This window comes from Platichthys flesus, chromosome 6 (genome assembly GCF_949316205.1).
Source record: "Platichthys flesus chromosome 6, fPlaFle2.1, whole genome shotgun sequence".
NCBI classification, from domain to species: Eukaryota; Metazoa; Chordata; class Actinopteri; order Pleuronectiformes; family Pleuronectidae; genus Platichthys; species Platichthys flesus.
The window spans coordinates 5,142,306-5,165,529 of NC_084950.1; the positions used below are offsets into that span (position 1 = coordinate 5,142,306).

At 43.8% G+C, this 23,224-nt stretch overlaps 1 protein-coding gene across 1 annotated transcript in view; it reads left to right on the top strand.

Moving 5' to 3' along the window:
* cdh13 (cadherin 13, H-cadherin (heart)) overlaps window positions 1-23,003 on the top strand; it is a 272,809-nt gene extending 249,806 nt beyond the window's left edge. Inside the window, exons 13-15 of the mRNA XM_062389254.1 lie at window positions 7,583-7,816; window positions 10,276-10,494; window positions 21,369-23,003. Of these exons, the coding sequence (XP_062245238.1) occupies window positions 7,583-7,816; window positions 10,276-10,494; window positions 21,369-21,376 (461 nt within the window). The 3' untranslated portion in view covers window positions 21,377-23,003. The remainder of the gene's footprint in view (window positions 1-7,582; window positions 7,817-10,275; window positions 10,495-21,368) is intronic.
* The last annotated feature ends 221 nt before the right edge of the window (window positions 23,004-23,224 follow it).

The following is a 23,224-nucleotide window of genomic DNA, read 5'->3' on the forward strand; positions in this document are numbered from 1 at the left end:
ACTTCAGTTGTGAATGTGAATGTTTGTCTCGGTATTTTTGTGCTGTGATACACTGGGAACCTCTCCAGGGTGGTCTCCCGCCCCCCCCCCCCCCCCGCCACTGCCAGGTGGGATCCCCCTGAGACCCTCATAGGATAGGTGGAAGAGATAATGGATGGATGAACACTGCAAAAGCTCCAATACTCCAGAAGTCAGGAAAACATGTAAATTTGAACTTATTTTACTGATACCGTGTCTTTGTTTTACACTGCATGTAAGTTAGTGTTCAGAGCCCTGTTATGTTCCCTTGTGGGGGGGGGTATGCCTGTAGTTTCATAGTCTGTATGTCGGTCTTTCACTTCCTTGAAACAGAATTATTAATTGACGACAATACAACTATGAGATTTAACTAAAAGGATAAAAGAAGCATCCCAGTGTTGTCACGCAGTCCTGAAAATAATGTGCATTCATTGTTTTTCGTGAATGGGTTTGAATGGAGTCATATAACAGATTTAAGAGATCTTACAAGAGAAGAAGTGAAATGGGGAAAAATTGCAGTCGAGTACATTGCAGACGTCCCTGTCAGAAGACTGCAGATTGCCCTCTGGGTTGGGGGGGGGGGGGTTGCTGCCCCAGGTGAAGGAGTGTTAGCATCTTGGGGTCTTGTTCACGATGGAGGGAAAGATGGACAAACAGATTGGTGCTGCACCAGCAGTAATGTCAGCGTCTTACCGGACCGTTGAGCCGGAGCCACAAGGCAAAACTTTCCATCAGCCACCTATCGTCATGAGCTCCGGGGGAGGGACCGAAAGAATGAGAATGTGGATATTAGCGGACAAAATGGGTTCGCTCCCCAGGGCGGCTGGACTCCACCGTAGAAATGAGATGAGGGGTGCTGACACGCGGAAGGAAGCTCAGAGTGGAGCTGCTACTCCTCCAGGTCAAAGGGGTCAGTTGAGGTGGCTCGGCATCTTTCCTCCTGGGTGGAGCTGCTCTGAGCCTGCCTGACTGGGACGAGACCCCAGGTTAGACCCTGAAGTCACTGGAGGGATAACATTTCCCAATCCGGCCATGGAAAGCCCTCGGATCCCCAGGAGGATGTGGAAAGCTGTCAAGAGGGACGTCTGGAACCCCCGGCAAAGCCTCCTGCCCCTGCAGCCCTGACCTCAGATGAGCGTTAGAAAGAAAATGGATGAGCTGATGTATTTCTTTTTCCCCTGGGAGACCCAGCAAAGTGGCAGGTACAAGATTTAGCTAGATTTAGGACTGAATTTTCCAGTATGGCAGTCACTTCATTATAATCATATAAATTTACAAAATCACTTTGCCTCAAAGCTCCTTTCCTTCCTGCTCCCGTCTCCTCCCTCTCTCTCTCTCTCTCTCTCTCTCTCATTTCAGACCTTGCCTTCATTTATCTTTTCTCATTCTCCTCTATTACCTTGCTGAAGTCCACTTGTGAATTTGTCTTTCTGTCGGTTTAGCAGCAGCATGATGTATTGTGACATTTTCCACCGAGCTATTACTCAAAGGCGAGCCCCCCCCCCCCCCCCCCCCCCCCCCCCGCTCCTGGCTTCCTCCGGTCCCCTGCTTGTGGTTAATTCATTTCCTCCATCATCCACTTTTTTATGTGGCTCAGGAAAATAATCATAGTAATAACAATGCAGAATATTTTTGCCAAGGGCATCGTCCACTGGGTTGTTTGTACCTAAGCTGTCCTGGCATTTAATGATTATTCTAATGAGAAAAAGAAGTGTAGCCCGATAAGAATAGTCATGTTTCAGCTTTGTCCTTGCTGACTCCACAAGTGGGCTTCCTTTCATTCCACTGGATTCACTGGTGGCCGGAGCGAGACTCATTTCACAGTGGGACAATCCAGCTCATGAGGAGACAGGGAAGCAACATTAAACCAAGTGTTCTGGCTCAAGATGAGTAATTTATCTCAAAGGAGTAAAATGAAATTGTGTAAAAAAAAAAAAAGAAATAATGAAGATGAACTAAAAACGGGGAAAGGTTAATTGGTGCTATTTAAATCAAAGAAGTGATCTGTATGTCTTTGGAATGTGGGAGGAAGATGAGGTACCAGGAGAAAACCCACCTAGACAAGAGGAGATAACCCTGAAAAATCAGGATTCAAACCCCCAACCTTCTGGTTGTGTGGAGACAGTTCTATATACAATATGTCTTTATTACCTGGATAGTTTCAAAGCATTCATTATAAAATTAACAATCTTGCAAAAAAAGCACCCTGGCAGGCTGAGAGTGGAGGCCCCTGGAACCTGGAATATGTTTTTTGGGAAGCAGGCGTACGATTGGGCCAAAGCTTTAGCAGCTGGAGCCAATCCTGCACTTCGGTTCCCACATCAACACTCCGAAGAAAAGATCCACTCAAAGCAGGGCAGTAACTATGTCTGCAACACACAGTATAAGAAAGTTGTCAAATGTAAAACTCAAAAATGAAAAATTGAACCGGCTGGACGTTCGTTGAAATTCGACTGGGTCCTGCTCTTACTTTATTCACATTAAACTTCACAGCTTCAACACTTCTGGCCCCGAGAGGCGAGACCGAGCACAAACCGATCATGGATTTTTATTCTCACCATAACGTGAGCTGGCAGAAACCTTCACACTGCAAACTGCTGCTGGTCACAACCCAGGACTCTGGTTCCAGTGGGGAGAGAGGAATTCAGTCGGCAGAAAGAGAATATGAAGTGATAACAACAGCAAGTGACAAGCGGACAGAAGGGAAGCATTAGCCTAAAGCCACAGTGTTGGGAGTACAGGTGTGTTCTGGTGGTGGGGCTGGGCAGATACAGAGATATGAAGAGAAAGCCGGTGGAAGCTGTGGATTAGCACCGACAGCCCCGGGAGTCAATCAGTCTGCCTGCTCCTCTCATCTCTGGGCACCCGGCAGAATAACAGGGCTGTCCTAGCTGCTCGCCAGGAGCTAGGGGGGGGGGGGGGGGGGGGGGGGGTAGCATTGGACGATGGAGATGAAGCCGGAGGGCGACGCCTGGAGGTCGGAGGTGATGAATCATTCATGTTGAATATCCACATCTCTCATGATACAACTTTAATAGTCGTCAAATGTTATAATAATCTGTATCTGTGTTTCTGTTTCCCCGCAGACGTTATGCAAATCACCAATTAAAAAGTTAAATTTAAAGTTTCCTGTGATTCTGGCAATACTTTTCCCCAAATTTTTCTGAATTAAATTGGTGATCAAATGCAGAACCAAATATCTTAGGATTTGTATTTATCACCATCCGCAACAGTAAATTTCTAAACTAGCATATTTGATACTCTTACAGTTATTCAGTCATTCTCCACACTTGTGAGCTAATCTCGGGGCAGATACTTGATTCTAAAGCCTGTAGATGTTTGCAGGATGGAGACGTGACCTGCTGGTGAAGTCCAGACGTATGTTGTTGTTGTGTGAGTGTAGCTCCACTGAACTTATAACTAAGAGCGACTTTGATGGAGACAATCAAACCTGGTCTCACTCGTTAATCAGTGTAATTCCTGCTCCGAATCCGATTCATCAGGATCAATCCCCATTTGAGCAAAGTCATTTTTAGCTTTAGACTGTTAATGTATCATTAATGAGCTCAATTATAAAAAAAAGGAGAGTTCATTTAATATCACAAAAAGTTATTTAGCTTACGAAAGTTCGGCAACTTTGTGAGTGACTTAATTGCCGCAGCCTAATTAAAATGAACGGGAGCCGTGTGGACAGAGCTGCCGGGCGAGATAGAGCAGGGATCTCCATCTTTGTTCACGTCAGTGTTCACCTGTTAGCAAGATGCAAAATGTCAGAGCCTCAGAGGTGATTGGATAACTTCCAGCTGGACAGCACCTCATTTAACTCACAAGCACATTGACATTAAGTTTTACATCTCATAGCAAAGCCCAGGGTCAACGTCTGCTGAGGTGAGATAGACTAATAAAGACAGGGAGGCTTGAATCGTGAAGGTAGATGTCGCCTGGAAGAAAATACACAATATATGAACATAGTGGTTCAAACTGTTATAACCGTGAGCCGGTGACGTTATGTTTTCAGTTTGTCCGTCTGTCCCATTCTTGACTGACCTCATCCCGTTTCTATTGAATTGCTTTAAACTCTTTATTATTCAATAAGTCTGGACAGACATGTATGTAAACTGCACCTTGGCTGGTTGGCAAAGGCATTTGACTGCAAGGTGGTGCGATGAGTCTTGTCCATTCATTATCTCATAGGGTGACGTTTTATTCAAAAATTCAAACTTCCATTCAAACATGGGGGCAACGTTTTCTATTGAAACTGTAAAGACCTGTTTGAGTTGATACAGAAATTGTTGGTAAGACGAGACAATCAAAAACTATTGGACAAACCTTTGCCACTGGTTTTTCAACTCCTTTCGTTGGTGGAAGTATAACTGTAGCTTTGGTCTTAACAGAAGTACACACACTCCAAGCCCCCTAAAGTGTTAATCTTGTTTTACATCAATGTGGCAAATCTTCTTTTTTGGGGCATCTCAATGAATCCCACCATGTCCCTTCTTCCTTTGATCTACTCTACTGTTTCATCTTCTGTGTAAATGCTTCACATGCTGAGGTGTGTGGACAGGCTGCTGCCGCAAACAGCCAATCAGGAACTCTCAGTGTGTGTAAATCTGAACTTTAAGTGACAAAGCGGTGTGAAGCAGAGGACAATAGACAAGCCCCATTGCTGATGATGTCACCGGCGCGATGCTACGTGGATAAGGAGGCGCAGGAGGAGGAGAGAGGAGGAGAGAGGAGCGGACAAACAGGGTGATTAGTGGTGGGGAGTGTTCGTTTAGGAAGACAAACAGCTTCATTTAAAGCTGCTGAAGCACCTTCTCTCTCTCTCGCTCTCTCTCTCTCTCTCGCCCCATGGGTTGAAATTTCCCCCTTTCCACTGATGTAGGATCCAATCCCCTGTCCTCGCTCCCTCTGTCTCGTGTGTGGAGTGATAATAGATTATCTAGCGTCTCGCCTGAAGAGCCGCTGTCGTTGATTTGCTCTTGAACATATTTTCTGCCTGCGTTTGCTGAAGCTGCTCCTCTCTGCTCTCGATTTGCAGCTGATAGCGTCACGGCTCGACTGGTTTCCACTTTTGTTTTTAGTTCTTTTTTTAATTCCCTGACAGTCAGTCATTTCATTTCAAAATGGTTAGGCAGAAGAAGAAGAAATGCCAAACTTGCCGACCATTACATATGATTTCTTCCCAACTCTCTCTGCTGATGGTTTTACTGGCGGGAGTGAAATTCATATTTTATCATCTACACACTGTAGATGTGATTTCTCTGCAGAGATCATGGGGGAATTGTGAGGTGAAAATGTTTTGGCTGCAGTGATAAGACTGTTTGTGTGTGTGTGTGTGTGTGTGTGTGTGTGTGTGTGTGTGTGTGTCTGTGTGTCTGTGTGTCTGTGTGTCTGTGTGTATATGAAGTTGGATTACTGCCATTTTCCAAGAGAATCAGCACCTACGCATGCCTTTAAGGTTTCTACACAAATACATATTTACCACTTGGACATTTGCCTTCGTTGAGGTGCCGGAGGGATTCATTGGCCAGGGCTACACTTTATGTTGCTTCTTTTTTAGACGGTGTGTGTGTGTGTGTGTGTGTGTGTGTGTGTGTGGATGGAAACAGTCGCGTGGAGATGAGTTATTTCTCCATCTCCAAGTATTTTCAGGTGTATTTGACATTTCTATTATTCGGCCTGGGATATATTTTTTTTTAAGGTAAGCAGTTGCTGTACAGTGAGAGGAGACGTGAGGAGACAGAGAGGAGACGTGCATCTGAAGAAAAGGCATAATGCTGAACTTGCACATGTCCTCTGGTCTCTGATCCTATCGGTTGCAAAAGTGAATGCTTTGCTACACAATATGATGTCAGTTTCTGACTTCATAATGCCAGTCACCTTGAGAGAACCTGTTGTGTTTCTGGTTTGAAGGACCCAAGAAGCAGACCAACAGTATAGACTAGATGATGGAATATTTCATTTGAGAAAGCTGAAGCGTAAGGGAATCCAGAGGGATCAGCAAAGAGACTTCAAACCCTAAAGCATGCTGGGATAATTGAGGACAGGTGCAGAGGATGACAGGAGCAAGAAACACAGTAAGAAAGACAAGGAAAGAAGCTTCAAAGTAAATCCACATAAATCATAAATCCCAAAATACAAAACCAAAGTCCAAACACCATGACCACAACCTAACAATTAGAATATATGTACAAGGAACATTCAACACACATATATTGTGAAATGATTACAATAATTTGTTATCACTCACTAGCTCTGAACTGCAGTACAACAACAATACTTGCTCCTATGTCAGAGAACCGTACATGCATCAATCCTGCGTGTGCAGTACATAAAAGTCAGCTGGAGCATAAAAAGTTGTTCAAAATATTAGATGAAGCGACTCTGACCCAACCTGCCTGTTATGAAACTGGATTATATTCATCTCTCCAAAGTCGTGAGTCATATTTTACCTTTAACACATCCTGCACCTTTGGGTTTGTCTTTGAAAGTTTTTTCCTGAGCCAAACTTTCATTGAAGGATGTAACTCAGACTTGACTGGGTTTAATTCCAGTGTCTCTTGACATGTATTACACATACTGTATATCTTGACTTGTCCCCCCCCCACCCCCTGCCCCCCTGCCATGAACTGCAATATTAGTTTATTCTCTTCTTGAAAAAGGTGGACACCCATTTTCCAATTACAGATCTTGTCTTTAGGTGTTAATTGCCGACTGACCTCCGGAGCTGTTGTGGATGTTGTGTAGGGGTTTTTCTTTTTTTTCTATTTGTGTTAATAACGTCTAATCGCACTGAAACAGAGAGCAGCAGCCTAATAGAGGAGAGAGCCGAGCTGCTTTTTAACCCATTATCCTTCAATGAGGTGTAATCTCATGGAAACACGCAGGCGGCCGCGTGCCAAGTCACAACGAGCGGCTGTGATTCACATTCAGGACGATGAAATGACACGTTTGTTTTCTTCCGTTTGGTTTCATTTAGAATCGAATCGGTAGAAGAGAGCAGGAGGGATCTGGGGAAGTTTATCAGCATTTCGGTTTGAAAGCGTCGGGTCTTCACCTCAGAGCATTGTGACATCGCAGGATGGAAATTATTTAAACCATGAAAACCATGTTTTACTGCAGCCTTTTGCTTTTATTCATAGTGTCGTTTTTAAAACTGTATAGAAGGATGGACAACATTATAGCTCTGCAAAAGTGTAGCCTCTTTAGCGTCCCCTGGTGGCTGCCTGCAGTATAAACCTGGCCTGCTCCATGTTAATTGATTGGGCATGTACAAATCAATTTGTTCCTATCACAGTGATGTTTGCTCAACTTCCCATTTTCCCTAAGTTTGGTTTCGATTAATTATTTGATGCAATAAAAACATGATGAAAAGACAGCTGAGGCTGACTCGCGATTGGTCCAGTGACTGTATTGCGCACACTCATTGGAGCTGAGGTCATTGGAGCAATATGGCGCCGTTTGTATCAGCTCACACAGTTATAGTCGTCAAAGTGGAATCAGCTTTTCCCTTTTTACCTGTTTGTAATAATTGTACAATGTCTGTTTTGTGTGTTCTTAGGAAATCCTCCAGCCACAGGCACCGGCACACTGATCATCTACCTGGAAGACTACAATGACAACGCCCCCTACGTGTTCCCATCGGAAGCACAAGTGTGCGAAGACACCAAAGATATGAACGTGGCCATAGTTGGGGGACGGGACCTGGACCTTCCCCCCAATGGAGCGCCCTTTAAGATCGAGCTGGGGAAAGCGCCGGGTCTGGATAAAACATGGAAAGTTACCAGAGTCAACTGTGAGTATTTTATCCTTTCAAACAAGTTAAAAGCTCTTTAACTGGGCTGAACTGGGCCTTTTCAGTGGGGTTTTAATAACAGGCCTGTTTTATTTATCTTTATCTGCCCTGTTATTATTCCCTCATTGCTTTTCTGCATCTCCCTCCAGGGAATGAAGGGATAAAAATAAATGAAAAGAGACGATGTGTGCGGGTTGAGAGAAAGCTGTCGAAGCACAAAAGAACATTTCTGCTCCAGAAGGATCAGTTCACCGGAATCCAGTTTTTATTTCCCGTGTTAATATGAATACAGAGAGCAGCTGCCGTATCTCATACTTATGTCATGATGAGGATGAAGGGTAAAATGAAGGAGGGAGTGAGGACAGAGAAACAGACGGACAGCCAAGACATTGATTCGGGGGGGTTTCATGACCGACAGCGCTGTCTGTGTGTGTTTGAGTGACAGAGCAGACCTAGAACCTGCCTAGAGGTATTAGCTGTGACTGACAGCGGGAGAGGGAGGTACAGACACTCCTCAATCACCGGCACTGGAAGAGACAGACAGAGCGAGCGGAGAAGGAGCCGGCTCCCACTGAGCTGGACTGCCGCTGTGCCCCGGCCCAGCTGTTTGTGTAAAAGCAAAAGAGACGGTGGTTAAGGCTCAACAGCACAACTCATTTTAATAATAACAGTTTTTCACTTTGACGCATGTTCAACAAGTGGTTTCAGTGATAATAAGTGTGCCCCGGCCCAGCTGTTTGTGTAAAAGCAAAAGAGACGGTGGTTAAGGCTCAACAGCACAACTCATTTTAATAATAACAGTTTTTCACATTGACGCATGTTCAACAAGTGGTTTCAGTGATAATAAGTGGTTCCTCGAATACAAGAGGATACAATTAATTGTAATTTGTTTGAAAGAGAAATCCCACTTTCTGTTATTCTAAAATTATTCACATGCAACTTCATGTTTTGACGATTTAAAGTGAGAGCGGGATTAAGTTAAATCGAGAAGCGATTTTGATGAATATGAAAAATGGTCCAAAAACCTCCAAATCATCCAAAATTCATCCAGAATCTGAAAGTGCTGCATTTAAGCTGCAGGGTGGTGAATTTATAACTTTCAACTACGATTAGCAGCAGCGTGAAATAAGTTTAAACTCAATGATTTCCTGATTTTTTTTACCCAAATTCATCTTGAGAGAAAGGTTCAGGCCCACTCAGGCATCACATTTACCTCAACCAACAGTCGGTTTAACATTGCTCATGGAGGAAAAAAAAAATGAACCAGTCATTTACTTCAGGAAGATTGAACAAAATAATGACTTTCACTCTGCAGCTCTGTGGCTCTGACTGAATGCAGATCTGAAAGCAAATGAACGTCTACAGCAGGAGCATCACACACTGCAGTCAACTATCATCAAAACACCACATGAGGGAATTTCCTGAGACACAATAGTGTTCAACCCTCCGATGGAATAACCGGAATCTAGCATTGAGCCCCGGAGCTGTTCACTGCACTGAAACACTGTACTTTTCTTTAAAGTTACATTTCTCTGTATCCCCTCATCTTAGATTATAAAATGCATAACACAAGACATTAGTATTTCTAAATAGAGACTGCATCTCTGACCTTTTTTCAAAGCAGCCATTTTGACATTAGATAGTAGATAGTAGTTGAAGTGGCAGCTGTAGCTCAGGAGATAGGGGGGGTGGCGGTCCTGATAATCAGATCGGCAGGGGTTTGATTCCCGGCGCCTCCGGTCTACGTACCATAGTGTCCTCGGGCAAGAAACCACCCCCCCAGTGTGCTATGTTTGTTAAAGCACCTTTATGAATCGAGTCCTCGTACCGTTTTAGTTAAATACAGGTGACGTTAATGACGATGCTGTTCTGTTTGAATACAGAGCTGTAATTAAAGTGATTAGTATCCCCAGTGTTTACCTACTTTCTCACGGCCGCTGTGAGAAAATGGCTTTTCCTGCCTTTTTAAAACCCACTGCTGAGTCAGTGAGATGGGTCTGATTTATTCAAAGTGGAGCCTCTGCATTTTACTGGGGCTCACAGTTGCTCTGTGACAATGCTTTGGGTGCACAGTGTGAAATATGAATTCTGTAATTGAACACAAACCTGAGAGTCACGTAACCCGGAGGTAACAGCCCCGGCGGGCGGGCTGAAAGTGCAGCTTTGCATATTGTTGCACAGTTTAAGGTGAAGTGGCTCCAGTCTTTTCTCTTGGGTCTCATAATGAATTTTAAAAAACGTGATGCAACACAATGCAACAATCTTATGCAACTTGAGAGGTGCCAATTTGGAATGGCATTGCACCCAGTTACTTGAGGCTTAAAGCATTTGTCTTCACATATTTTAGTTCTGCTTTGAAAAACAGGCGGCTGTTAAAGCAGAATAAGTGGACACTTCACACAGAGTGACCAATACGTTCCGTTAAAGCATTATTTTCTCCTTCTGTTTGTCTCCGACAGCCACACACTCCCAAATCATGCTCTTGCAGAGTCTGAAGAAAGCCAACTACCAGCTCCCGTTGCTCATCACCGACTCAGGGGTCCCCCCTTTGTCCAACAGCACAGAGATCAAAGTCCAGGTGTGCGTCTGTAAGAAGAACAAGATGCACTGCAGCTCGGCCCACTCCCACCGCCACAGCCTCGTGGGGCTGCTCACCACACTCCTGCTCACCCTGCTCTGTAAGTACCATCACCACCACCAGACCAGGATATGAGTTCATCAATCTGAATGTTCTTTAAAAGTCTTATATACATTTAGATTGTACATACTAGCTCTTAAATCCATTCAGGTAAGTCTGAAATATGTAAATGTTCATGTTACTTCTGCTGTTTTCATCTTCAAAGGTTTTGACTTCATGTGTAATTCTCTGTTGAAGTTCTTTCCCAAAGATACAGATATTAACACGCTCAAGTAAAACTACAACCTAGATTCATGTGTCTATCTGATGTTTGAAAGGTAACACGACATATTGAGAGTTATTCTCTAAGATAAACACATTTTGCTCAAATATGGGGAAGTTTAAATACTTCTGGGACTTAATATAATAATAATTATAATAATAAAATAATTCTTAAATTTCATTTATTATGGTCTTGACAAAGTCTTAAAAAGTCTAAAATCCCAGTTTTTGATAATAAAGAGACAAAAGCCAAATTCTACAGGTTTTCTAGATGAAGTGCAGTGAATATATAAATGTCTGTGTGATACACTGGTTGCCACCTTTGCAGGCACCTAAAAGTTTGTCTGTTGCATTTCACATCTCCATATTGTTCTGCCACCGGGCCTGCAGCTCTCACCAGGAAGTTAAACTTGAATTTACTCTGAATATCTGGAATAAGTAATTAAAAGCAACATAAGTAATTCAACACAAACATAATGAAGGGCGTTATTAATAGGTTTAAGGCTCGTAGATCCAGTTCACCTGTCTGAGTTAGTTCTTTATATTCCGGTTCAATGTGCAGAGCAAGCAGAGTGCAGCAGGAGGGAGGAGGAGCGAGTGAAGGAATTAGAGAAGAAGAAGAAGAGGAGGACGGGTAGAGAAAGGAAAGGAAAGAAAAGGGTGGGCAAAGAAATGACAGGAAAACAATTGGAAAGGAAAGGAAAGGAAAGGGATAATTATTTCAGAGCCGAATGTATTCCTTTCTTTCTCAATTTGTATTTGACAGTGAAATGTCCACTGATCATCTGAAAATCTCAGTCGCGTTTCTCTCCAGCTCTTCCTCTCTTTCTTCATCACTCTATTGATCATAAAGTCTCTTCCCTGCCTCTCTCTTGTCCCGTACATCACTCCCCCTTGCATATCCTCTTCCTGTCTCTCATCCCTCATCCCTCTCTGCCAGTGGTTTTCCTTCCCCGCACTACCTCTCTTGCTCTTTTGCTTTCTCTCCATTTAGCAATCAACCGCACTCCTTTTGCTTACAGGCAGAATCTCCGCGTCTCATCTTCTCATTTTCCCTCGGTATCTGCGAATCCCAGCAGCTAGCATGACCCATTGATCTTCCTCTGGGTGTGGATCAATCTATCTGTTGAAGCGTATCTCTTCTCGTGGCGCTCGCTCACACAGCAGATGCCTGCACCGCTGTGCACTGGAAGGCTTTGTTTTGGGGCTGCGCCTTGAAGGACTCATCGTGGCGTTGTCTCATTACGCGGTTAGAGCACTAAGTTATACCTGCAACTTCTGTTGAACCTCGCGATTCACAGGACACAAAGTATTAAATTAAACTGACAACGCGTGGCAGGCAGCAGGAGGAGAGCGGCACACCCCGGTGATGATAGACCATTAGTCGCGGCTCCGCTGCAACACACTAATCACGAGTGTTAGCTGATGCTGCGTCAGCGTTCGCGGGCGAGCAGCCATCTCTCGGAAAGTTTTATGGCAGCGAGCCTGAGAGTTCGCAGCTGGAACAGTCAGTCGGATTTTCACACTCTCCACTATTAGAAAGATTTTGTTAGCTGCCGCTGCCATGGTATTTGCCTTAGCATCGGTAGTAGAAAGCATTTTAATTGTCTGACATGCCGAGATGACACGAGTAGAGGTTCATCTGGAGATATCCTTCCGCTGAATGACAGTAGCATTCAATACTCCATTGTAAACCATGCAGAGATGGACGGTGGCCTTCATTGACCAAATACCTGCAGAGTCTGAGGTGACCTGGTCCCCAGATGAACCATAAACCAGTCAGTGAGAGTGAAGCACATGTGACAGTGAGACAGGGAGGAATTAACTGGTGTGTTCTTGTCTTTATATCTTTGTGAGGACCATCCTAAGCATAGACCCTAGTGAGGACATTTATTTGAAAGTAAGGACATTCTTAAAGGGGTCTCACTTTTTCAATGGGCTGTTTGAGGTTAATACTTGGTTTTGGACTCAGGGTTAGAATTAGGTTACGGTAAGGGTTAGGTTAGGCATTTAGTTTGGAACATGAAGATCAGGGTAAGGGGCCAGGGAATGCATTATGTTAATGATGTCCAGGTTTGTGTGTGGTCCAGGTATTACTTTTATTTAAGGAACCTAAATCTGTTTCAACAGCCACATTGTGGGGACTTGTTTTCCTGATGGGGACAAAGACAAATATTTGAAGATTGAGTTGGTTTAGGTTAGGTTAAGGGTTAGGCAAGTAGTGACTATGGTTACTACTTGTAGAGTCTTCGGGAAATCAATGTAAATCAATGTAATGTCCTCTCAAGTCATGTAGACACGACTGTGTGTGTGTATACGGTGTGCGTGTGTGTGTCCGTGTTGGGAATCTCAGACAGTATTACAACTCGGCAGAGGTTTCACCAATTCTGTCGCAGTACATCTTCACACAGACACACACAGACACACACACGAGTGCCCAGAGAGATGACTCCTGCTCAAGCTCATCACACAGACCTGTGCTGGGGGACAGATAGAGGGGACTGATCACTGCAGTGTATAGTCAGATAGTCTGACAGAGAGGATCCTGTTTCAATTCCCTTATCTCCTAGCTGAACTCTGACCTTCCAGGGGAGAGATGAAGGGAAGAAAAATGGAAAGAGCCAGAAGGGAAAGGATGGGGGAATGGAGACGAGAATAAAGGTGTGGAGATTAAACTCTCCTGTTTTGTTCTGGGATTTTTTTCTTTTCGCCCACCGGGCTCCAGGCGTACAGTGAGCAAGCTGCAGTTTTCTTAATTTCTCTGGCTCCCTGCTCTCCTCCCTCTCCCTCCTCCTACTTCCTTTCTCTCTTAGTCCCCATATCTGTCTCCTAGGAAATTCTATAAAGACAGTGTATACTATATTTAGCTTATTATACGTCATCTTACATTTATCTGGGTAATGCTGAAGACATTTTCATTCAACGTAACTAAGTGAACACATTTGCAGCATCAATGCACCTCATTCATTTCCACCTCATCTTAGACTCCAGGCCACTAAATATAATACTTAACTTTTTACATGGTTAAGTTTAAAGCATTTGATTTGTTGAAAGCTGAAACAGCCAATGCTATTTTGAAGCACGAGAGAGTGATAATCGGCCTCATGCCAAAAACGGATCATACGAGCTGATTCATCTTTAAGTTGCGAATCCGAAACTATTTAAAAAAGTTCCGACATGTCGCAGTAGCCATGTGCCCTCATACATTTGTATTCTGTTCAATGTGTTTTTGTCATCGAGATTCAAGAGCTTTGTCTGTTTCGATTGGGTCTTTTACATGGTTAGCATACAGTAGTTGTTAAACGTACTAACTTCGGCCACAAGGGGTCTCTCAATCACAACAATAACCAAAGAGCTAGTTTGATGATGTCAAGAAGCAGCGAGGAGTCATTGTCTTTACCACAGTGGCTGATGAAAATCTAACAAACACAACTTGTGCAAATCTTGTTCACGAATGAGATAACGTTTTATTTAAGTTACGCATCAACTGCCAAAGAATAATCATGATCCATTACCGGGAAAAGAAGCTAACTGGCTAGCAGTGTGTTTTGATCGAGTAAAGCAAATGTGTCACAATTAAAAGTGACCGAAATCTTGAGTTGCCGTGAAAGAAACTGGGTTTTTCTCTGGGTTTGAACATTGTTGGATTTTTTGAGAATATACAGTAAGTACGCAAGTCAACAAATGTAGGTGTTTTTAGAGCAATACATCCACAAGAGGGCAGCGATAATCCCAGTTTTTCTGACAACAACGAACATAGCAACGCTGGTGGATGTTTAGAAAAAGTACCACTTGCTTGTCAGTTGATTGGTTTGGAAGTGGACTAACTTAGGATAGGAATCGTTTAACGTTTTCAATATTTAAACCAGAACCTTCCCTGACCTTACTCAAGCTTAATTTGTTGTGATCTATTAGGCACTTGTTTGTTCTCCATGTCGGGAGTTGCGTAACTCTAGAACAAGAACTGCATGTAGTTGTTCTTTGCCTCCTCTGTGTGAGCACCTAAACCCTCCAGAGGACACGATCTACAGTCTCAGCAGCGGTTGGTATTTTGTGTATTGTGTGTCTGTTTGCGTGGTGTTTGTGTGTGTGTGTATTGTGAGGTGATATATTTTGTGTGTATATTGCGTGTGTTTATTTATTTATTCAGAGCGATGCTTATGAAGAGAGAAAAAGATTACTATAAACAGAAAATCTATCTCAACAAGTAGTTCACTTGCATATTATCCATCTGAAAAGTCATAATTTCCTTAAAACAGCTGAAGTGATTCGCATTTGTATATTTTCTACAAACGTATGCGAGACAGCGAGAAAAAGATCAATCTGTAAGTCTCCATGAAATGATACTTGAATCGAGAGAACTGATGAACGAAGAAAGAAAACTGGCTCCCCCCCCCCCCCCGAAAGCCTCCACCTTTTCCCCACCGACTCGTTCTCCGTAGCAACAACAGGCAGGAGTGGAGCCACATCCTCGCTTGCTTCCTGTCCTCGCTCTCGGCCGTGTAGAGCTCCGCTGGGGTCGCGTTTCAGACCTTAAATAATGTATGTAACCCTGTGCGGCAGAGAGAGAGGGGGGGGGGGGGGGGGGGGGAGCGTGAGCCGGTGTGTGTGCAGAGTGCCCACACACACTGTGTCTTCTAATGCTTACGAGACTTTTGTTTGCTGTTGCAGGATTGGCGGCTAAATCCCAGGGCTTTGCAGGGGCCTACTTTCACTCCCCTCCATTTTAAGCCTGTCTTTTGTGATCAGGGTGCCAAAGACTCTCACAAACAGACACACACACACACACATACACTACACTCCCACACACAGTCATACTTAAAAGAAAACGCATACACACTTAGATCATGGGTGTTAAATGTCCATGTGAAACCACATTTTTCACCTGGGATAAGACGTCCTAATTGGGTGAATGCAGTAGATACCTGCTCCCTGCGGATGCACAAACAAAAAGACAGCTACTCACAAGAGGGATTCCTGCAGTTAGATGAAACCACAAGCAGGAATTCTCTGGCTCAAGCTGCCACCACAGCTCACAGGTGGCAAACCAACACAGATGACCACACTGCCACCTATCAGTGCACACGTGAACTGATGTGCAGAGCATGCCTCTCTCTGCAGCAGCTCAAAATGAAATCCTCAAACTTGTGGCTGGAGGCAAAAAAGTTTGTAAATAATGTGTATTTGGACATTGCTGGAATAATGTGTGTGCTTATAGTGGCTGTGTGTGAATTGGGCTCATGATGGATGTGACCAGGATAAAGAAAATCTCTTTGATCATGGTGCTGATGATCGTACGGGTATTTCTACTTCGAAAACATATATATATATATATATATATATACATATAAGCATCCTTCATCGGGACGGCTTCATCCAACATAATGCTTAACTTAGAAAAGTCCACACAAGCTCAAACCTCATGTTAAAATCTGCAGGATTTGGCTTTCGGCTGCAGATTTGTTGTGATGTATTACAGAGACTCGCTCCTCTCTCTCCCCTTTTCCCTCTGTAACATCAGAGAGAGGAATAATGTTGTTCTAGGCGTTAAGAGGAGAGAGAGAGAGAGAGAGAGAGAGAGAGAAAAAGAGGGGATGTGAGAAAGGAGAGGGGGCGTGGTGGAGTCAAAATAAAGCATTTACCATCAAACACAACAAACAACTCCCTGCCCACATGCCACTAATTTACCTCCATCCTCCCGGGGGTTTGAGTCCGCACCGTTCCTTCCGCTCTGATCCCTCGCCACGCTCTGACAGCTACTTTTCCTCTTCCTTCTGCGGCTCTACACTAATCCCCCCTCGGCTACAGCGACGGCATGTTTAGGGGCTTATTTACTCTTGTAAAAATGACTGTTTTTTTTTCACAGCTGGTGCCAGAGTGGTGCGGGGGGGGGGGGGGGGTGTTCGTGGCCTCAGATAGAACTGTGAAGGATTTTTTGGATCTTTGAAGTGAGATGTGAGAAGTCGCTCACACTGGAAAGATAATTGTTTTTTATCATCTGATTCATAAACGAGGAATCAGTGTTAATCGTAAAACTGTATATTCAGCCACATGAAGGAGCCAGAAGTGTTTCATATTTGCTCCAGTGAAATGTGAATTATTTGTTGATCATTAGCGAGAGAAGCTTCAAGGCGTCATGAATTGTTTATGAATATAAAGTTGCTGCAGCAGACTGCACTCATGTCTTTCTCATATATTATGGATCAGTCGTGTTGGTACATCTGTTAACCAGTTGCACTGGGATGTTCGGGGACTGTTCAGCCCCAAATTTGAGGTTGTCAAGAGAAATAACTGTGGAGGAAAAAGCAATGTGATGTCTTATTAAGGATTAAGGAACATGGATGAACAGATACATCTGATTTCAAACCTCTGGCCGTTTGAAGCCTTTGAGAAAAAACCTTTCATATTTACACATGTCAAATAGACAATTTACTTTAATACTGAGGCAACATCAATGTGCTTCTTTACTGTTACATCTATTAAAGTCTATTAATCCCCCCCCACACCCACTCTGTTCATTTCCGTCATTTAAATATTTCTATGACAACAAATGTTATAGTTCTTATCATTAAGCCTTCACGACTGGTTCGATTGCAGCAAAAACAGCTCATTACTAAACGTCCATCAATCCTAGGGGGGTGGGGGGGGGGGGGGGGCAGACAAGTCACAATCAGCTGTTTGGAGGGAATACAACACAAGAGAAACAGTTAAATCTGTTTACAACCAAATACGCTCATGTTGTTTTAGTAAAAGTACTCAATAATGTTTCCATCCAAAGGCATTTTGAATCCCACATGACAGTCTGTTGACTGCAATGTGCTTCAAAACTACATTTTATATGTGTGAAATGTAAATTTAGATGTTTAAAATGTAGCCCCTGATCCAAATGTAAACACACTGGTAGTTTTACCATCAAAACAAACAGGACTAGAACCTATTAGCTACATTTCCCGTACCCTGGACATGGCCAACCTATAGAGACAAACTGAATGATAGACCCCTGGCCAAACCGGGATTCAAACCTGGAACATTCTTGCTGTGAGGTGAACAACAGCAGTTTGCCTCCTGCAGCTTGTTAAATCCAAATGTTACGCATTAAGCTGATGCCTTTTACCCACAGAGACTTACAATAATTATAGACAAAATATACGTTGGCATCGGTGAATCTCTCAGGTCACTGGTCTACACGGTGAAAGGAAGTTTGATATACTCCTTTGCGTCTGGTTTCTGTGAAATGGAAATAGGTTGATTTTCTAGTGTTTTTCATGCAGTGCTGGAATATCAGAAAGAAAATGAAATGGTTGTTTATATTTACAAGTGCATGTAAACACAAACTTTAGCTTGAGAATGCTGTGTATGGGAACTGTTCCAACCAGTAGACGGATGTGAAAACATTGAGGAACCACAGCAGCCAAAGAGAGAGAGAGAGAGAGAGCGAGAGAGAGAGAGAGAGAGAGAGAGAGTAAAGCAGGTCACTGTGCTGCCAAGCAACGATAAACATTCATGCTTCTGTTGACAGATATTATTACGGTCATTTAAATCTCACCTGAAAATAATAATAACGGTTTTCTCAGCCAGACTCGTTTCGCCTTCTGCTTCTTGATCGTCGACATTAGAGGAAGTTGTCGCTCCACGCCATTCTCCATTTTGTCCACATCATGAGGAACATGGTGGTTGGTGCATCACTGTCTCTGGAGCAATAATCTTTATTATATCCTGTAGTGTGTGATGCGTCTTAATATCTGCGATGAGTCTCCTCGGGCTCATGACTCAACTTGGTTTAAAAATTGGTCAGATTTTGAAAACTCCTGTCGTCTGGGACCTAATGTCCTTTTCAGGGGACTCCAGCTCCATTTAGCTCCCAAGTAATTCAAACCATGTCTGAACTCAAAGGCACTAAAAAGACTCAAGTGGGTTTACACGGATCAACAATAAGCATCCAACAGGAAGAAGGAGAATGTAGCAGGAATCAAAACGTCCCTTTGTGAGTCACCATGGGAGCACAGAGTGGTTTTCACACTTTCTTCTGCTTCCTGTAACATAAAGGGAATCATTCCCAGTCCATAGTGGTTATATCCTGTTCATCCCTCTCTCATGCTGCCTCTTCTTCCTACTCTCTTCTCCTGTGTCGGTGCGAGAGCTGAGGTGAATTGATTCTGGGATGTATTTTCATGTCCGGCCCTTACTTTTTTAGCCAGAGGGGCATTTTTTTTTTTTTTTTATATATCCAGTTCTTCATGTGAGGTGAAAACATGGCTGCCAGAGTCTCATTAGGTTTGCAACCCCCAAAAAAGAGTGTTTCTCCACTTTTATTTCCTTTTTTATGGAACACTCCTGCCTGAGTCTTCTGAAAGCTGGAAGAGAAAAAAACGTTAGTGAAATAAAAATCAATCAGCCCCCACCACCACCACCACCACCCCTTCCCCTCCCCCCTGCTCCGTTCCCCTCCACCCTATTAGATATTCACCCCCCCATTCAGGCGAAGCTTCGATCGCCCTCAGAATTTTCTGAAGTGTGTAGTACCAATTCATTTCTGACTGTCTCGGAAAATTATGGTTCACATTCCTCAAAGACCGCTCCCTGATCTCATAGAGAGAGAGAGAAGTGTGGAGCGAGAGATGGAGGGAGGCGGAGACGGGAAGGAGGATAAAGACAGAAAAGAACACAGAGAGACGTATTGGCATGTCAACAGTCGAATCGCATGACGGGCGCGTCGGAACGATACCGACTGCCAACTTGTTACAGAGAGCACACGAGAGCTGTGACCAGAAGCTGAGGGAGGAACAGGGCGGCCCACTCAGGCGCTCACAATAGAACTGAGGAGAGCAGCAAAGCCTTTGGAAACAAACAGCAGCTATGACGAATTGAAACCTTCCAAAGTGGTTGTTCTACACCACATTTAGCTGCATGCATGTTTCTAGATTAGTGGTAAAAGGCGAGGCTTTGAGGAAAGCCTGTTAAGTAGAGCGGACTGCTTATGGTGCACCTGGTCTGTTCGCCACTGAAACCATTGCATCTGTGGACGGAGGAGTTGTACTCAACCAGTCACAGTCTTTACATCAGACTACAGCAGGAGTTTAGATACATTTTCGCTTTATTGCCCAGCCTTAAAATAGAGAAGTCGTATTTTTTGCTTCACAAGTACAATTGTTTTTCAGCACATCACTGTATCTCAGCAGAAAATGCTTATTTAAATTAAATTAATTAGGAAGAATCTGGAAATCCATTTCTTCTGCGAGGGCTCATTATGAATTGTTACATAAAAAGTGGATTAGAGGGGTGGGAACTGAGAAATTGTTTTTTTTTGCTCCAGTGATTTAAAATTCTCCCGTTCAGTTAATCTAGACGTAATAACAGAGAGTCTGTGCACTGTGATCCTCCGAGGCACCAAAGGTCTCGGCATTGATTGCCCGACCTTGATTTGCCTTTAACGCTCCTCTTTAAATGCAGTGGAGTGCTCATAAGCACAGTGAAGCTCAATTTGAATTTTATAGAAGCTCGGTGACCTTTCGACGAACTCGCGGTGAACCTTTTTTTTGTAATAACCGGACCCACCTTTGTAGCCACATTTAAATAATTTCCGTTTTGCTCCACTTCTGCACTGGTTTCGTCCTTAAGTGGATGTTAAGGACGTAGCAGAGGCCCCAGAGCGCCTCATCTAATCCAGTCACATCAGAAAAACAGATGTGGGGGAAAAAAGACAGGATGAGACGAGAGAGGGAGGGAGGGAGAGAGAGAGAGGGAGGGAGGGAGGGAGGGAGCAAAATGAAGAGCAGGAGGGAGGAGGGATTCTGTCAAATGCTCAGCCATCTCCAAACATGTCAGAAATAGAGAGCAGACTGGGAGGGAGATGGCTGGCAGAGAGGCAATCAATAAACTCTCACATTTCATACTGTAGCCTGTGTGTGTGTGTGTGTGTGTGTGTGAGTGTGTGTGTCCCTGCTGTGACTATTTATGTGTGTTTTTTATATCAACTTTTGAAGGTGGCTCGTTGTAAGCAATTCCACCAGACTGATGAGACAAACTGTCACATTACCACAGACTTTACCTTTTTTTACCCTTTATACATATTCAAACCTCTGGAGCAACACGTCCTCGGTGTAAATGTGACATATGTTCCAGGCTCGCAGGTTCTTGTAGAGATCGGGCCGTGCGAATAGAAACAGATTGTCCTCTCCGGAAAAAATAAGTGGCGAGTTCAGTCTGGGCTCATTCGCTGAGCACATGGCCGTATTTCCTGCTCCGGCTCTACTACCATAAACTGAACTGGTACTGGAGTAAAAATTGAAGTATTCTACAAGTACCTGTCATTAGCCCATTCATCTTCACAGTGGACTCTGCAGGAGAGAGTCTCCTTGTGATAAATCAGAAACACGCTGCACCTCTCGACGGGAGCCGGAGTCGCTCGGGGGGGGTGACACAGTCACACCGTCACATTAAAGACAATTAGCTGCTGCAGCCTGAGAAGGAGAATGAGTGTAACTGATCTGCTCTGTCCTCACTGAGTCGTTAATGACGCAGTTACCATCACTTGTCCTGTGTGATTGATTGCAGTTGATCGATGACCTTGACTTTAAACTGTCCTCTCTCTCTTTCCCCTTCCTCCTCCTCCTGCACCTCCTCCTCCTCCTCCTCCTCCTCTTCCCCTCCCAGGCCTGTAGATTCTGCTGAAACCTCTCGTAGTCCTTTTCGCAACTCTGAAAAGCAACGACTGTCTCCCCCTCGCAACCCAGGCTTAGGAGAGAAGAAGAAGATGATGATGATGATGATAATGATGATGATGATGATGATGGTGATGATGAAAAAGAAGAAGCGAGAAGACGTCTTCTCACCACGACAAATCAAACAAGAAAATACACACAATCCCCCTCCGGCCTGATCGCCGAACAAAACACTGCTCTGTGTTTCACTCTCTCACTTCCTCCTCCCGCCTCTCTCATGTGCTTCTCTTCATCTTTTCTTTTCTTTTTGCATCCCGTCATGGCGCTCGTCAGTCTCGTCTCCCCCTCATTCTCTTTTTTTTCCTCTATTTTGACGTTTACTGTCTCTCCTCTCTTCAACTTCTCCGCCTGGCATTGATTATTCCCTTTTCGAACGCCCCATTACACTGGCAGACGAGCACTGGGTGTCGGCAGCGTTCATTGCAACATCCCACCTCCGCAGGAGATACTTGAAACAACAACGTGTATATTGATAATGTAACAAAAAAGAAAAGCTGTAAATCTGTCTCATGTTCAAAACACCAGTTTTCTGAATCTTCTCATCCCCTCTTCCAGCTTTCTTTTTTCTCCTCCTCCCCTCTTTTTCTCATCATAACTACCTCTCTTTCCCTGCCCCTTCATTCACTTCACCCCCCCCGAATGCGTAGACATCATCTCCACCATCCATCTGCCTCCCCCCCCCACCCCCCGTCTCTCTATCGACTGCTCTCTGTCTCTCGGTGGGCAAGGAAAACACTGCGGAGGCGGAGCTACCGTCCTGGTCGGGGCCGAGCATCGACTTCTTGATGTGTTCTTTTCTCCCCTCGTCACAGACTGTGTTTGATCTCGTTTCCCTCGTTAAGTGGAGAGACCTGAAAGTCCGTTCTCTTTGTCTGCAGTGGTTGTGGTCTTTTAGGACAAGGTGGTAGCCATAAGCCTTCAAAAGTCTGAAACTCTCCGGAGTTCGTTTCTTCGATTTGCTTCTGTTTTTATTGCATTAGTTGTCATGGAGTTGAAAACAGTATATCTTTATAGTAACGGTGTGAACCCCCCCCCCCCCCCAAAAAAAAAATTACTATTATATAAATATTTTATTTTTTACCATTGTATAAATATACAGTAATGATTAACTTATGTACTTTGATTGCAAGTTCTTTGGTCACCCACACAGTTAGTAAATAAAAAAAAAAGAAGAACCCTTTTCTGTGGAGTTTAGGCAATATTTCTAATGCTATTGATGTGTTGACTATTTTACTGTAACATGTTCTATTTTTCTTATGTTTGATTGTTTTTTTTTACTTTTTAAAACCTGTGATTATTTGAGTCTGTTTTTCGAGGACTTCCACGTGTCTTAGGTTTGATTTCTGTCTCCCATCGGTTCTGCCCTCTCCTGTTCTCGCTCCATCGCTCATCACCGGTCACGAGAAGACGTGCAAGAAGAAAACAAAAGGCCGTGGCTTCGGTGGATAGTCTCGCTTGTTTCTCTAGCGCTCATGTGGAAGGCCACCTTAAAGAAAAATTGACATTTGAATGAGTTACGTCTGTCTTTTGCACTAATTTAATAAAGCTGTTACTGAAAATTCCCATAGCTTTGGTTTGCAGATTGTGTTTCCTGAAGTTGCCTTTGTTGAACAGACATTCGTTACCACAGGAAATGTTCTTTAAATATAAACATGTCAAGTCTAATAGACACTTACAGTAATAGTTTAACACGTGGGCCTCAACTTAAATAAGAGGATTGTCAGCTTTTCATATTTGTCTGTCAAACGTTGATTTACAGCTTATAAAAGGTTTGTTTAGCCCAGTATA